Genomic DNA, 13,821 nt, shown 5'->3' with positions numbered 1-13,821 from the left:
CCATATGGAGGACTGCAAACACTCATTACCCACTATAGTGCTTACTTCTATAAGCAGTTTAACACAACTCCTGTGTAAATACTAATGGTAACAAACTCTGTTCAACACTGTTTGCAGCATCAAGTACTTCATTGAAGACTGCATTGCAGAGAACTTGACTAGACCTGCAACCAACATGTTTTAGATCAGATGAATGTTTGTACCTGGAAAGGGCAGGTGCCACTGAAAACTGAAATTTCCTAGAGCCAAAGAGAAGCTGCTCTGCAGGCAGATAATGATGCCTGACCTTAAGGGACAACATTCTCAGGGCAAGAAATAGGTAGTGTAATCTCTATATGGTAGCTCTCATCCTAAACAGATATTTTTGATTGTACCAGATAGCATACAGTCTCTTTGTAATATTCTGCAGTCCATACCACCTTGTACTAAAAGTAGGAAACCCATTAAGATTCAAGGCAAGATGTTCAGCATCAACTGGCATCCTAGAGATTCAAGGTCAGTGCTTTAATACACGGCACCCCCAAAATGGGATTTTATTATGTGAGGCAGCCCTGAGTCCCTCCATCAGCAGTCCTTCCTTCTTCTCTTCTCCAGCCATTTCCTCTCCTTTTCCTATACAGTAAACCCTCGAAATGTGTGATTTTGAGTTGCGCTTAACTCACATTAAAGCGAGTTAAGTGCAACTCAAAATCCTGCTCTCCCTTCCAACCCTGGCTCAACTCCCCCCAGTTCCGCACGGCCCTGGTTCAACCCCCCACCCCAGCCGGCCCTGGTTCAAGCCGCCCTGCACATGGCTCCAGCTCCCCACCCCACCACACGGCTCCAGCTCAACCCCCTGCAGGGCCACATGGCCCAAGTCCAACTCTACCCCCCCACACAGCCCTAACCCACACTAGGTTTAAACCCCCCTGCCCCTCTCCCATGGTCCCAATCCACCACCTGGCTTAACCTGGCTTAACCCTCCCCAGCTGCCCCCACTCAAAAGGAGCTCCAGATACTCCAGCTGCTTCCCTGACTGCAGAGCACACATTCCACCAGGGAAAAAGCGCCCCCCCCCCCGCAACTTAGACGAAATTTGAGTTATGCAAGGGTGCACGGGAATTCAATCTTCACATCACTTGAGGGACTACGGTATACTTTTGTTCTGTTAAGTACCTGTTTCTTTAAAATGGAAGGGTTCTGTCCCAGTTTATTTTACATTGCAGCCTTGAAATTATAGTAATGGTTGGCTTATGCTGAAATAGGTAAACCTCATTCCATGAGGAATAGCGCCTGTTTCAAAATTGGTACTTTTAAATAGAGGCTATGTAGACAGAGAATAGAGCCTATTTAGAATTAAGCCATAGTGTGTCCAATGTCCCTATTTCTAAATAGGCCCTGTTGTGTGTAAACGCTGTATTTCAAAATAGCTAAGCACTAAGCAGTCTTATTTCAAAATAAGCTATTCCAGAATATCTCTTCCAGAATAGTTTATAGCTAAGCAGTGTTATTTCAAAATAAACTATTGCAGAATCTCTCTTCCAGAATAGCTTATTTTGGAATACCTCTGCTATACAGACATACCCTAACTGTGCTGTTTTGTATGAAACCTCAAAATCATTCCTAACGAATAGTTTTCTCCCTCAAAAGTATCTGTCTCTGCCTGTATCTCATCCTCTACCTCAAGACCATATCAGCAATTCCAAGAATTAAGCTGAGCAATTCAAATCACTTGATCAAATTCAAGCATAAAAATCATCAGAAAGATGTAATCTATATAATCTTAGCTCACGTGGTCTGAAAGCATTTATTATGCTACTTTGTGCATGTTCTCAGGATAGTTTGGGATGGCATAGCAACTGAAGACTGCCTCCTAGCAGAATTAAAAAGCTATTATCTGCAATCTAGAGGTCCCCAAAAATCTCTAAATTACTCTAAACCCCAATTTTGTGCACAAAATATTACCAAATCCTTAATTACTTGTTTTCCTTGAATGCCCCAAACTCTGCAATTTTTAATCATTTCATAATTTTCTGCCTTGTCTATTATATTATCCATTTTGTTATTAGTGAATTTATCCCTGAATGCAGCATCAAAACACTACAATCCGTATTCAAGTGTTACTATACCATCTGAATTTTGATTTCTCTGAAATTCCATCTTCTTTGCAATTAATCTTGGAAAGAGGTTTCAAAACAATATCATTTTTACGAAATACACCTATTCGTGCAATCATGTGTTGTTTTGGGTTCATCACGTCTCATGGGGCACATATTTGGGGGATGATACCTCAGGAGAGTATTCCACATATTCCAAGTTATTCCACATATGTTTGCCTCTGTGGTTCAAAGCTGATAAAAGGGTTTCTAAAGATTGTCTGGTATTGTTTTTGTTTTGTTTTGTTACTATTCTTGCAATTGTAAATGTCATCAAGTCTGCCCCTCCAGGGGAATAAAAAGCAAGAGGGAGACAAATTAATAAACTGACAGCAATGTTCTCTCTAACCATGTCCTTTGAGATTGTCCTCTTACCTCAACCTTTTACTTAGTTCTGTTGCCAAATGTGTGTCAGCCTCAGTCAGACTCCGTGCTTAGTGTAGTTTATTACACTGGATATGTTAAAATGAAGAAAATGGTGTTGGTAGAAGAGTTGAAAAAGTGAATGGAGTTGACTGCAGTGTGATTTTGCTATTAGAGAAGATTTTCATTCTTCTTGAAGCCCAAGGAACATTGCAGTAATTCCCTGTGATCTCCCTTTTTAAAAATGTGGGCTTTCTTTGTTCTCAGGCAGAAAAGGCAGGAGAGTAGGAATAATACTTGTAGTGAACTCTACAATTAATAATTGTCAAAACTTTTTTATTTTGGTTTATACTCATGTGTAAATCATTTCTGGGAATGGGTTTTGTCATGGTACACAGTTGCAAAAACAGCAGGCACAATTTGTTAGAAACCCCTTTTCCACATAAGTAGTAAAACTGTGTTGGAGTTACTGCAGGACACCTTGCTGATATCTTAATAGTGACAGCATGGTAAGCAGGCCTTGAAGCCTCAACAGAGATTTTCATTAACTTGTTCCTTACGATATTGTTGCATATTCACAAAGTTCAACGGGCCCTGTCTAATTTTTACTAGTGAGACAGCTTCCATTTTAAAACAGAAACCCCACTTTTAAGTCTTATTCCTGTAAATTATGTCTATGCCATTTAGCTTTGTTTCTGCAAGAAGGGAACTATTTCCTTAGATAAATGTTGGTCGTCTCTGATGCAGTCTCTCTTTAGCAACAGTCAAATATTTTAGCTCTTATTGCATGCTTTATATCTAATTGTGACAGGCATTGTGCTCAAATTAATGCTCAGCTCCAGTTATAATATCATTATGTCATAACAGAGAAAAATGCTAATTAAGATGATCTGTTTGCTTGGAAAAAAGTTTAGTATACCAATGAATCTATTTTATCAGGGGTGAGCAGTTTGTCCCCCATCCTCCCAATCAGAGCTTGAATTATGAGAAAAACATCACAGATGCATGCTGAATTGGACAAAGAACACATGTCTGCATTTAAATCATGTATATCTTACTTTTTACTGATGTAATTATGAAATATGTTCTTTTTGCATTCATAATTAGGGGGTGGAACAGATGGTGAAGGCTTAGTTTAAAATAATCTGTCATTAAAATAACCCAGCCTACTGGTAATTCTTCACTCTAACTGGAGTTTTAGGTCAGAGTCACAGGGTTTTTTGCATCACTGGAATACAGGAGAAGGAATTAGGGACTTCATGGATAGTATGATATATGAGGATATTCCCCAGAAGGACACTGTACTAAGATTTCAGTCTATGACATTTGGCTACAGTTAGAATAAGCAAAATGAGCAGGAACAAAACTCCTCTGACGAATATAAATCCATTTAACAGTGCATTATATATTGGTATTCATTCATTCAAAGTGGTACAATTAGTTTCATATCCTGCAAGGAAATAATTCCACAATTTCACAAATACTGTAAGAGCCATGCAGAGTTTTGGGTTAAAAAACTCTTACATTTTTTGTTTGTGTTATGCAGATGTCAGAAGCTATAAATTACAATTATTGGCACTATTATTGGGAGGTTATGTATCTACTGACTTTGACATCTGAATCTCACTTCCTTCATGTCTACCATATAGTCTTACTGAGATATGACAAAGGAAATATCTTATCAATCCTGTCTGGGTAGCTTAGAATTTTTTTTTTTAATAAGGAGAATATCGTCTCAGTAAATCAGATACCTTCATGTCTTTAAAACATTTATTTAAGTGTTTCCTCTAAGATTTTGTTCTCTAACTTCTTTGAAGAAAGCCTATATATTTCAGCATGGTATTATGATAAATCTTCCTGAGGAGGGACAAGTATTAACATTTATGTCGGTTCTTTTTTATCTTAATCCAACCTTGGTTAATAATCAGAAAATTCTACATAGTGGGTAAGAAGATGTAATTAACCCTTTGACCCCACAATCTTAATTGGAGCCTGTTGAAAACAGTGGGGTAGTGTAAAAAAATTAAAAAGTAGCCTGTGGTGATTGAAACAACATAATAAATAATGGTTTTCTCAAATCAAAATTAAAAAGTGGCATGAAACTTCACCTTTAATCACATTTTATACATACCCAATAAGTACAAACTGTCTCAAAATATGAGTGTCATTAGTCTTTTTTTAGATCAAGGATGCCCAAAATTTGACCACCTAAGTGTCTCATTAACAGCATTCAAGAACCCCAATAGTGAGCATGAAATTGAACTGATGGCAGCCGACCGCATATTAAAAACAAACGGGAAAGAAAGCTTGAGATGTGAGTGCCCTCTGCTTTTGTGAAAATGAAGCATTGTGTGAAGTCTGTTTCGTGTCTGCCTGCTCCACCTCTGTACTAAAGTTGACAATGGTTATGGAACCAAGTATGGAATATTGGAGCCCATGCACAGGTCATGCTTCCCTTTGTGTCACAGAGTTTCTCTTCAGAAGTTTTGTATTTGATAGCCAATCTTGGATCCTCAATTTGAAAGAGAAAATGTTGCTAAAGAGAACACCAGTGTTTCCCTAACAATATTTCTGAAGTTGGATATAGGCATGTGATTCAAATCATACTTCCAAAAATATCTCTTTGCTGGACAAAATAAGCAGCAAACATGTAGCATACCAAGTTCTCAAATCCTTTTCTACAAGACACTTTTCTGTAGCGTCCCATCACCATTGTTTGAAGGGTGGATGGTGTCTTGGTGTGCACAAAGGACACGGGCTTTATGAAAAATTGAAAAATTTCAACATGCCTTACCTTAATAATAAATATTCATAAAAATACCTACGAATAACAAATAAGACAGTCCTTCACAGATATTGTTTGACTTGTATAAGGAACAGCAACATTGGCACAAGGGTGTCTGGCCCATCTTTGCCCTCTCATATATTTAGGATACACTAAATTGCATTAGAAGTGTTATGCTTTCTTGAGGGAGGGGTTGTCCTAGATAGCAGAAACCGAATTTGTCTTTTCCTTCCCCCACTTTAAGGTGTTTCTCTCCTCACCTTGCATTTCAGGAATGGAAGTACAGGGTGTATCATCCTGCTCCAGCACCCTTGGGACTTGAGTGATCAGAATGAGGGAATTTGCCAGACCAGAGAAGATCAGGTGTTGGGGCTTATAGGGGGGACGCCTCTCCTGGCTGCCCAATTCCCTGCTCTCAGGCTGCTGGTGGGGGCTCTACTCTGGCTTTTGCCTTGGCTCAGCTCTCCACTTCTGTGGGGCTGCCAGTGGGGATTCCCAGCCAGGCTCTTTGCTGGATGCCCCAGCCCATACTGGGCTCCTCCCCATGGGCTTCCTGGCTGGCTTCCTGCAATCACAGAGTTGATATCAGGGATCTCCTACCCCTGGCCAGGCTCCCAACCAGACTCCTCCCAGCTCTGCCAGGCTCCCCCACTGAATGTGCCAGCAGGGCTCCACGGAGCTGCCAGGAGGGCTCTGTGGCCCTGCCTGGCTCCCCACCATCACAGGGCTAACATCAGGGATCACTAGCCTGGCCCAGCCCAGCTTCCCACCACTGCAGGGCTGCTGGCAAAGATCCCTGTTAGGACTTCCAGGATGGGCTCCCTATAGCAGAGCTGTCAGCAGGGAACCCTGCTCTGGCTCCCAACAGCTGGGCTTCCCAACCCAGCGGCCTACAGTGGGGCTCCCTGACCCAGCAGGATTCCCCACAGGGGGGCTGAAGGGCAGGCTTTGGGTAGCTGGGGCTCTGGTCCACTTGCGCTCTGGTCTAGCAACAGGTGTGGTCTGGATGTTGCCAGACGAGAGAGTTTCAACCTGTCGTTAGGTCCTTAGTAATCTAGTATGCAATGACTTTTTCAAAATATGATTAGATGCATTATGCTCTTCTGACCCTTGCAGATGCTGAATTCTGTCAGTGTTTGTACACAAATATAACTGTGGATGTTGAGCGAGGAGGGTTCATCCCATTTGACCCAAACTGGCAAAATGAAGGAAATCTTATGGGAAGTGTCATAAGTCAGTCACTCAGAGAGGAAAAACAGCTTCGCAGTATGCTTCTGTGGCATACCAGTCCAGGAATACCCCTGCTGCAGTGCTTGATGGACAGCTCCATGAGGCAACTGTGGAAAAACAGCCTCCCAGAAACAATTGTGGGAGAAGGAACACCAAGAAGCAGTGCGGCCGAGAGCCACCATAGGCCTTGGGGCAAGGCAGGGGAGAGGCCTGGCCCCATGCCTCAGAAGGGGCAAAGCCAACAACAGAAGGGGCGGGACCTCGCGCATGCAGCCTTTAATGCCACTGGGATTGCAGCGCTGCCCCACCCCCCAACACACACACACATTCCATTTCCAGATGCGTGCAGCCAGAGCTGTGCTACTGCAACAATTCATTGGGCCCAGAGTTTCAGCTGCCACTTCTGGAGCTGTGAGTCTCCTGGAAAGGCCAGGCCCAGGAGCAACTGCCCCTTTCCCCAGTCGGTGGGCCTGCCAAGAAGGAGTAACATACTATTATGCTTGTCAACCTTGAAAACAATTTTTGGACCTCTGTGCTTTATATAGTGAATCTGTTCTGGTAAGGCTGTAGATCTGAAGAAGTGGATCTGTCCCATGAAAGCTCATCACCTAGTAAATTATTTGGTTAGTCTTTAAAGTGCTACATGACTGCTTTTTTGTTTTGTCAGTATTTATAATTTATTATTGCCATCTTAAGGAGAAGCTTAAATTCCCAAATGTGATGGCACTCCAACTTCCACTTTGTCAGGGATATAAACCAGGAGCCTTTTAATATCACAACAAAATATCCACCCATATTTGTCCAAAGGATTATATAATACAGCAAACAACATAGAAAAGATCAATGAGTCACTCCTGTTGAATAGAACCTTTCCCAAAAGAACAAAAAGGATGAAAAGATGAAATTGACAAAAGGAAGAACATTTTATGCAAAATATAATTAATCTGTGGAACTCATTGCTTCAAGGAATTGATGAGACAAAGAGCATAATGGGATGCTAAAAAATGAACAGACACTTTTATGGGTAATAAAGGATATGTTCAGTTGCACTAGTTATACAAATAATTATAAAGAATTCCTGCACTCGTGCTTAATGACATATGCCAGCCACTAAAAACCTCAAATTAGGGAGAAACTTGCCCAGTAGTCCTCTATTCCATAAATGTCCACTTTGGATATTTCTGAAACAACTGGTATTATGTTGGATACAGGACACTGGACTAGCATATACAGACCAGCAGCCAGATTCAGTACACTAATGACCATGTTCTATAGCAAGTGTGGGGAGATAACAGCAGCATAGTAATAAGTCAGTGTGATGTGACTGCTGTTGGGAAGATGCACTTCAGCAAATACACTGACACATAGTCAGAGAATCATGGCATTCTGAATACTGTTAATAGCTGAGTTTTAAGCTATGTTCCCTGTACCATTGGTAGATCTATTTTCCTGAAGGAACATGCAGCAGATTCTCAGGACACCTTAAGCCACAGAGCTTTTAAAGGAACCCTCTTTTTCTGACCTTTCTCCCAGGGGAGGGGTAAGAGAATGGGAGACAGACTCAGCAGCAGAAGAGATGTTAGACAATGGAGGATACCACATTTATGACGATATTGATTTTGCCTTCGTGTTGGTCTAAAACTCAGTTCCACCTTTCCAGATTTTTCAGCTGTTGTTGATGTTAAAATTCAGGGAGCTAGCTTATGTTAATCATTGGGGGGAGCAGGGGGAGACGATGATTTATAAGATGCCATAAACTGCTTGCATAGTATAAATGTTTTTACTTGAAGAAACTCTATGTAGATTTACATTTTTATTAATTCATAAATATAAATTAGAGAGTCTTTCTTTAATGCAATGTCTTTTGTGAGTGTTTGTTTTCCAACGTGTGGTTCATTCTTTTGGGAAAACACAGATGTTTTGAACTAATTCCACCACCTACTACATCAGAGAGGGGTGAACACTTGCCAAAGTCAGCTTCTGACCAGCAGTATGTTAGAAATTAATCAAGAAATAGAAGAATCAAAATGTGAAAAAGCCTCAGAAATAACTGCTCTGTATTTTGAAAAAGAGTGAAATTATTGCAGTGACTTTGGCATCTTATGTTTTTTTCTAAATTTGCGTGCAACTCTGTTATCTTGTTCTTCCAAGAACATGTTGATCTGAAATGTAATACAATTACATTTTTGCTTTACACATTCCTCTATCCCAAGGCTTCCTCATTTGCAACTTCATATAGTATTACTAATCTATGTAAGTTTCTGATTTTGCTTTGGCAAACATTACATATGTGTTTTGCCAGTAACTGACCTCAAAAGAAGTACAAAAATGAAATGCCATATATTCCCAATGAAGAGTCATATTTTCATCTTGAAGTGTAAGGATTTAGTCCCTGTGTCAAACTTAAACTATATCTCTTTGTTTATTGACTACAGTCTGGTTTCAAAAGCTGTGAATTAATGTGGATAGTCATAGCTTGATTTTTGCATTTGCAATGGAAACCAAATCTAAAGACACAAACCTGTCAGAATAAAATTTAATTTGCAGTTTTATGCTGAAGGGTTGAAATTCATAAAATTTCTTTAGCGTCAACATAATAGATTATTGATTATTTCTGTTGATTGATTTTGTTTGTTCACCCACAAAAGATATATGTGGGATGGAAGGGTATAATCCTCAATTATTTAACAAAATATGGAGGTCCAAAATGTTTCAAGTGAATTTTTCTTTTGCTCAGTTTTTTGGGGAGAGAGAATTTCCTCCTTTGCTACTGCATATGTTTTATGTTCAGAAAATCTGAAGTATATTTGATTTATTTTTATTTCTTGTTTTATGCCCATATATATATGGAAGACAAAAATCACTTGAACTCAGTATATACCTGTGTGCTGTTTTTGCGTATGTAATTACAATAGAAAATAATTTTATTCAAGATATGTTTAAAATATTTATATAGAAAACAAAACATTGTCCTCAATTCAATATGTGATAGATTTCTTTTAATCTGTTACCCGCTTTTCGTCAGTCTATTCACTTTTTTTTTCCCCCTTACTCTGCAGTCCCTGGATGGATTTGTATTTGCACTAAACCAAGAAGGAAAATTTTTGTACATTTCAGAAACCGTCTCCATCTATTTAGGCCTATCCCAAGTAAGTAAAAGTTTTCGATTCTAGAGTGTATTGTGTAAGCTGCACTCTTCTGCTTATCATTCTTAAAGTAATAATCTGTTTTGAAGTATTGTGCATGAATTACTGAATCTATTACCTAAGAGTTGTGTCTGGGTCACCCTGAGAAGTATATGTCAGTACTGTATGTTCAGATAAAACAAACTTGGACCTGAAAACTTTTTGTCACAAAGGATCATTATTAATTTATTGAGACCAAATGAAGTTTCTTTTCTCAGTTGTTCTGAACTTTAAACCTCTATACCTAGTAGGAAAGGGACACACTAATAGTACTTCCCTTGTGTCCTATTACTGGATGTTTATGGAGTACCCTTTATTATCCTGGGAGCTGACACAATGACAGTGAGTCATTTGGAGTCAAGAAATGCTGAAAGAGACCATTAAAATGCCTTGCAGGGAGGGTTCCAACAAGGACATATTTTGTAGCCTTCAAATTGTTCACTGATCTGAAATGACAAATTTTAAAAAAATATAGTATTTTGATTATTTGCAGTTTAATTGCTGACATCTGTTTTTCAGAGGCTAAAAGAGAAGGGAAAGAGAAAAGTTGCTTGTTGTGGCTTATTGCTAATCCCACTGCATTCAGAGGCTTCTAGCTGAAATAGCTCCATTCTATTTGGATTCAAAAAATGCAGCAGAGAGTTTTCGCATGATGATTTGCCAAGTAGGATAATCTACTTCTAGTACAGTCACCCTGAGGAGATAAAAATTGAGATAATGTTTGTGTCTGCTCTTTTAAATGGGGAACCCATTGTGAACTTGTTGCTTGAGTAAGTTGGCACAGCTCAGAGGAGGCAACTATTAGTATTGGAAGCTTTCAGAAGCTAGTGATTTTGTTGTGCCCCAGCTAAATTAACAATAAGATTCTAAAGTAATGATGGAGATTTTAATATTTGGTGCAGAAAAAGATCAAATATAAATATTATCTGATGAAAATCAGAATAAGAGTTATTAACTTCTCAAAGAACATACAAACAGTTGGCTATAATATGTACAGCAATTGTATTTTGTGGAGGCTTTAGCAAAGCACATAATAGAAATTGAAACAGGGGTATTGTTAATTCAGTATTCATATTCTTGTCTCTCATTAAAGTCCCTAGTTTTGTAATGGGCTTTAATCCTTGCCATAATCTGCTTGGGAGCTAGTATCAAGGATCCTAGATTTTGAAATTGGTGCATCGCCATATCGCTAAAACAGTAAAGAATCAGAACTTTAATGTTATTGTCTCAAGCTCATATTAATCTGTTATATACACAGAGTCCAACAAAGTTTAATAAGCCAATAAAGAAAAAGGATGAATAATTAGTTTAAGCAGGTAAATGCTAATTAGGGAACTCCTGAAAGGCATCCATTATACACAAGCTTAAAACAAATTTTACAGCCCTGGTTAGTGGTGTAATCCAAATTCTGTCAAGGCAACTGCATTTTCTGTAATTGAGATGTGTATGTTTGCTTTGCATAACAGATGGCTCTGTATGCTTAGACTGATAGCTAGGAAAATAATAATTGCATTATTCTGGCCAAAAGAATATTAGCTCTTGGGTTTTGGCCATTTCAGTCAGTCCTCCTGCCAGCACAGCATATGCACATATATGGATTGGATTTTCAAGGAAATTGATGCATCTGGAATAGTGTGGCCATCTGAAATATCATCTGTTAAAGAAAAATTTGGTTTAACCCTATGCTTGTCTCTTATAAAAGCATTTTCTTCCACTGCTTTTTAACTGAAATATGGGTAACATTCTTCTTATTCTCAACTTGTGCCAAGTTGTTGAGACATTACACTTCATCCTATGAAGCAAGTGTTTAGATGAATAAAGCAATTGCTATTTATATTAATTATTTTTGTGACTGTTTTGTGACTTTAGTTACGGACCAGTATGCTATACTAGATTCTGAAAAAACACGGCACAAAAAAAAATTCTCTGCCCCAAAGGGCTTACAGCCTAAATATAAGGTGAAAATCAAGAGAGGAATGCAGGCCATTGTGGAGGTACTAGGAAACAATGAGACATTATTGTGTAGCATGACAGGATGCAGTCTCAGCACATCAGCAGCCTAACCATTGTTATATTGTATGTGGACTTAATGAAACAGCAGGGTTTTGAGGATGGTGTTGAAAAAAGACAAGTTAGATTTGCAGGGGGGCTATGGGAAACTCTTTCAATCATGAGAAGCAGCCTGGGATAAAGCATGAAGGTGCTTGTTAGAAAATGTAACAAGTTGATGATGGAGACTGGCATCGTGATCTGATCAGAAGTGAGGCTGACAAATGAAAGGTGATGGGCAGGACAGGGATAGACCATGAAAGGTCTTGGAAGTGGTGACATGTAGCTTATGTTTGATGTGCTTGAGACAGGAAGGCCACTGGAGAGATTGCCTGAATATGTTACAGTGTTTTACATATCATTTACTAATCAAGATATCAATCAAAAATTTTATTGAAAAAATCAAGATTGTGCACTTGCATCACTATAATAAGCAAAATCTACTGCAGGGCTTTGATTTATCTACTAAGATATGTCCAGTGCTAGACGTGATGTCGCCACCAATCTTTGCTTAGGACATTTGTACTTTATCAGCCCTAAATAAGTAATTATAGTATGCACTATGTACATCCTTACCGCACTTTTCCAGTTGCGTTTCTCTAGATGCTGTATTATCTTATAGATGTGTCAGCAGCAATAGCAAAAGGAAAACTGTAATCATGCATATTAAATAACTATTCAAATACTTTATTTATTACAAAGAGCTGATTGGCAAAATAGCTGCATGAACAAATTCTCAGTGTACAAAAGAAATGCTAATATGATCACTACACTGTTTTCAATATAATATCCACAGAGAGGAAACCACCACAGTATGTTATTGCATTGAATTGTGATATATGATGAAGCTGGCAAGAACAAGCACCAATGGGATATGAACATATATGATATCTTGTCTCCAATTCTTTGCATCATAGAGAGGCAGGGCTAGAAAAAGGACCTTGCAAAGTCATGAAATATAATCCCCTTGTGGACTGTGCCTGAGAGATCCTGTTCTTAAAAACCTCTTCTGACTGGGATTCCAACACCTGCCTTGAAAGTCCATTCCAGAGCTTATATAAAGTGCTAAATGATAAATATTGCTTGGTTCATCCATGAGGCGGACTGGAAATAGATTTGTGTAGAATGCACCCTGTAGACCAGTGGTGGGCAATCTGCAGCCCACTGGAACTTCACCTGCGACCCTTTTATTTGTCCTCCCTTGCATACCACTCCCACATAGGTTCACTGGAACCCCACACTTCCTACTCTCCCCCATCCGTCCCACCACTTTTAAAATCCACTGATTCATGCTCCATTCCCGCTCCTCACCCTCCCTCCCAGTGCTGGAACTCCATGAATGGCAGGTGGGGCAGGGAAGGGGGATAGGCAGGGGGATCACAGCGCCATTCTTGCAGCCTACCCACTCCTCCTGCTGCCCATTGCTGCTTTAGACACTTTGTGACAGTTCTAAAATGGTCCGTAATGCAAATTGTAAAGGTCTGCATTTGATTCCTCTTCCTGACCTGCTGGCATATGAATTTGATTTTAATATCTGGAGTTGCTTGGCTTACAGTACTTCATTTTGTTTCCTTGTCTTTTTAGTTAATATGAATGAAAATTTGGTGGCTAATTTTTGTTTTTAGAAAAAGACAGGAAAAATGTCACATCCAGTTGAGAGAAAATGGTCTTTTGACCCAATTTCAAAAGATGAATGTAGAGTTTTCTCCAGGAGTCCAGTTTTTGTCTTTGGTGTATCTTGAGTGTCAGTGGTGCAATAAAATAGATGCTGATGTGCAAAATAAGATTAACAGTAATGAAATCTGGTAATATTAATATCTCTGGAGCTAGTCTGGGGCTGATGATAATGGGGTTACTTGTTACAAAATCTAGTATTATTTTAATAGGAAATAAAACATGTAACAGCTACTCTTTCAACACTGAAAGAGTACAATGAATGTACAGTGAATGTACACTGAATGAACGTATATTGCATATGGACCCCAAAAATATAGTTTTGGATTTTAAACACTTTGGGCTGGATTTACAAAAGGATGTACATGTCTATATCCTGGAATCGGACACCACCGGGGTT

At 39.2% G+C, this 13,821-nt stretch overlaps 1 protein-coding gene across 4 annotated transcripts in view; it reads left to right on the top strand.

Moving 5' to 3' along the window:
• The window catches only part of NPAS3 (neuronal PAS domain protein 3), an 870,281-nt gene that overhangs the window by 589,298 nt on the left and 267,162 nt on the right, over nt 1–13,821 (top strand). For all 4 annotated transcript variants that reach the window (XM_074996867.1, XM_074996866.1, XM_074996865.1 and 1 more), the window contains one exon: nt 9,573–9,662. In XM_074996867.1, the coding sequence (XP_074852968.1) occupies nt 9,573–9,662 (90 nt within the window). The remainder of the gene's footprint in view (nt 1–9,572; nt 9,663–13,821) is intronic.

The sequence above is a fragment of the Carettochelys insculpta genome, chromosome 6 (assembly GCF_033958435.1).
Source record: "Carettochelys insculpta isolate YL-2023 chromosome 6, ASM3395843v1, whole genome shotgun sequence".
Classification (NCBI taxonomy): Eukaryota; Metazoa; Chordata; order Testudines; family Carettochelyidae; genus Carettochelys; species Carettochelys insculpta.
Note: the sequence above shows the minus strand (reverse complement) of the source record. Positions and strands in the feature narration are given on the sequence as shown.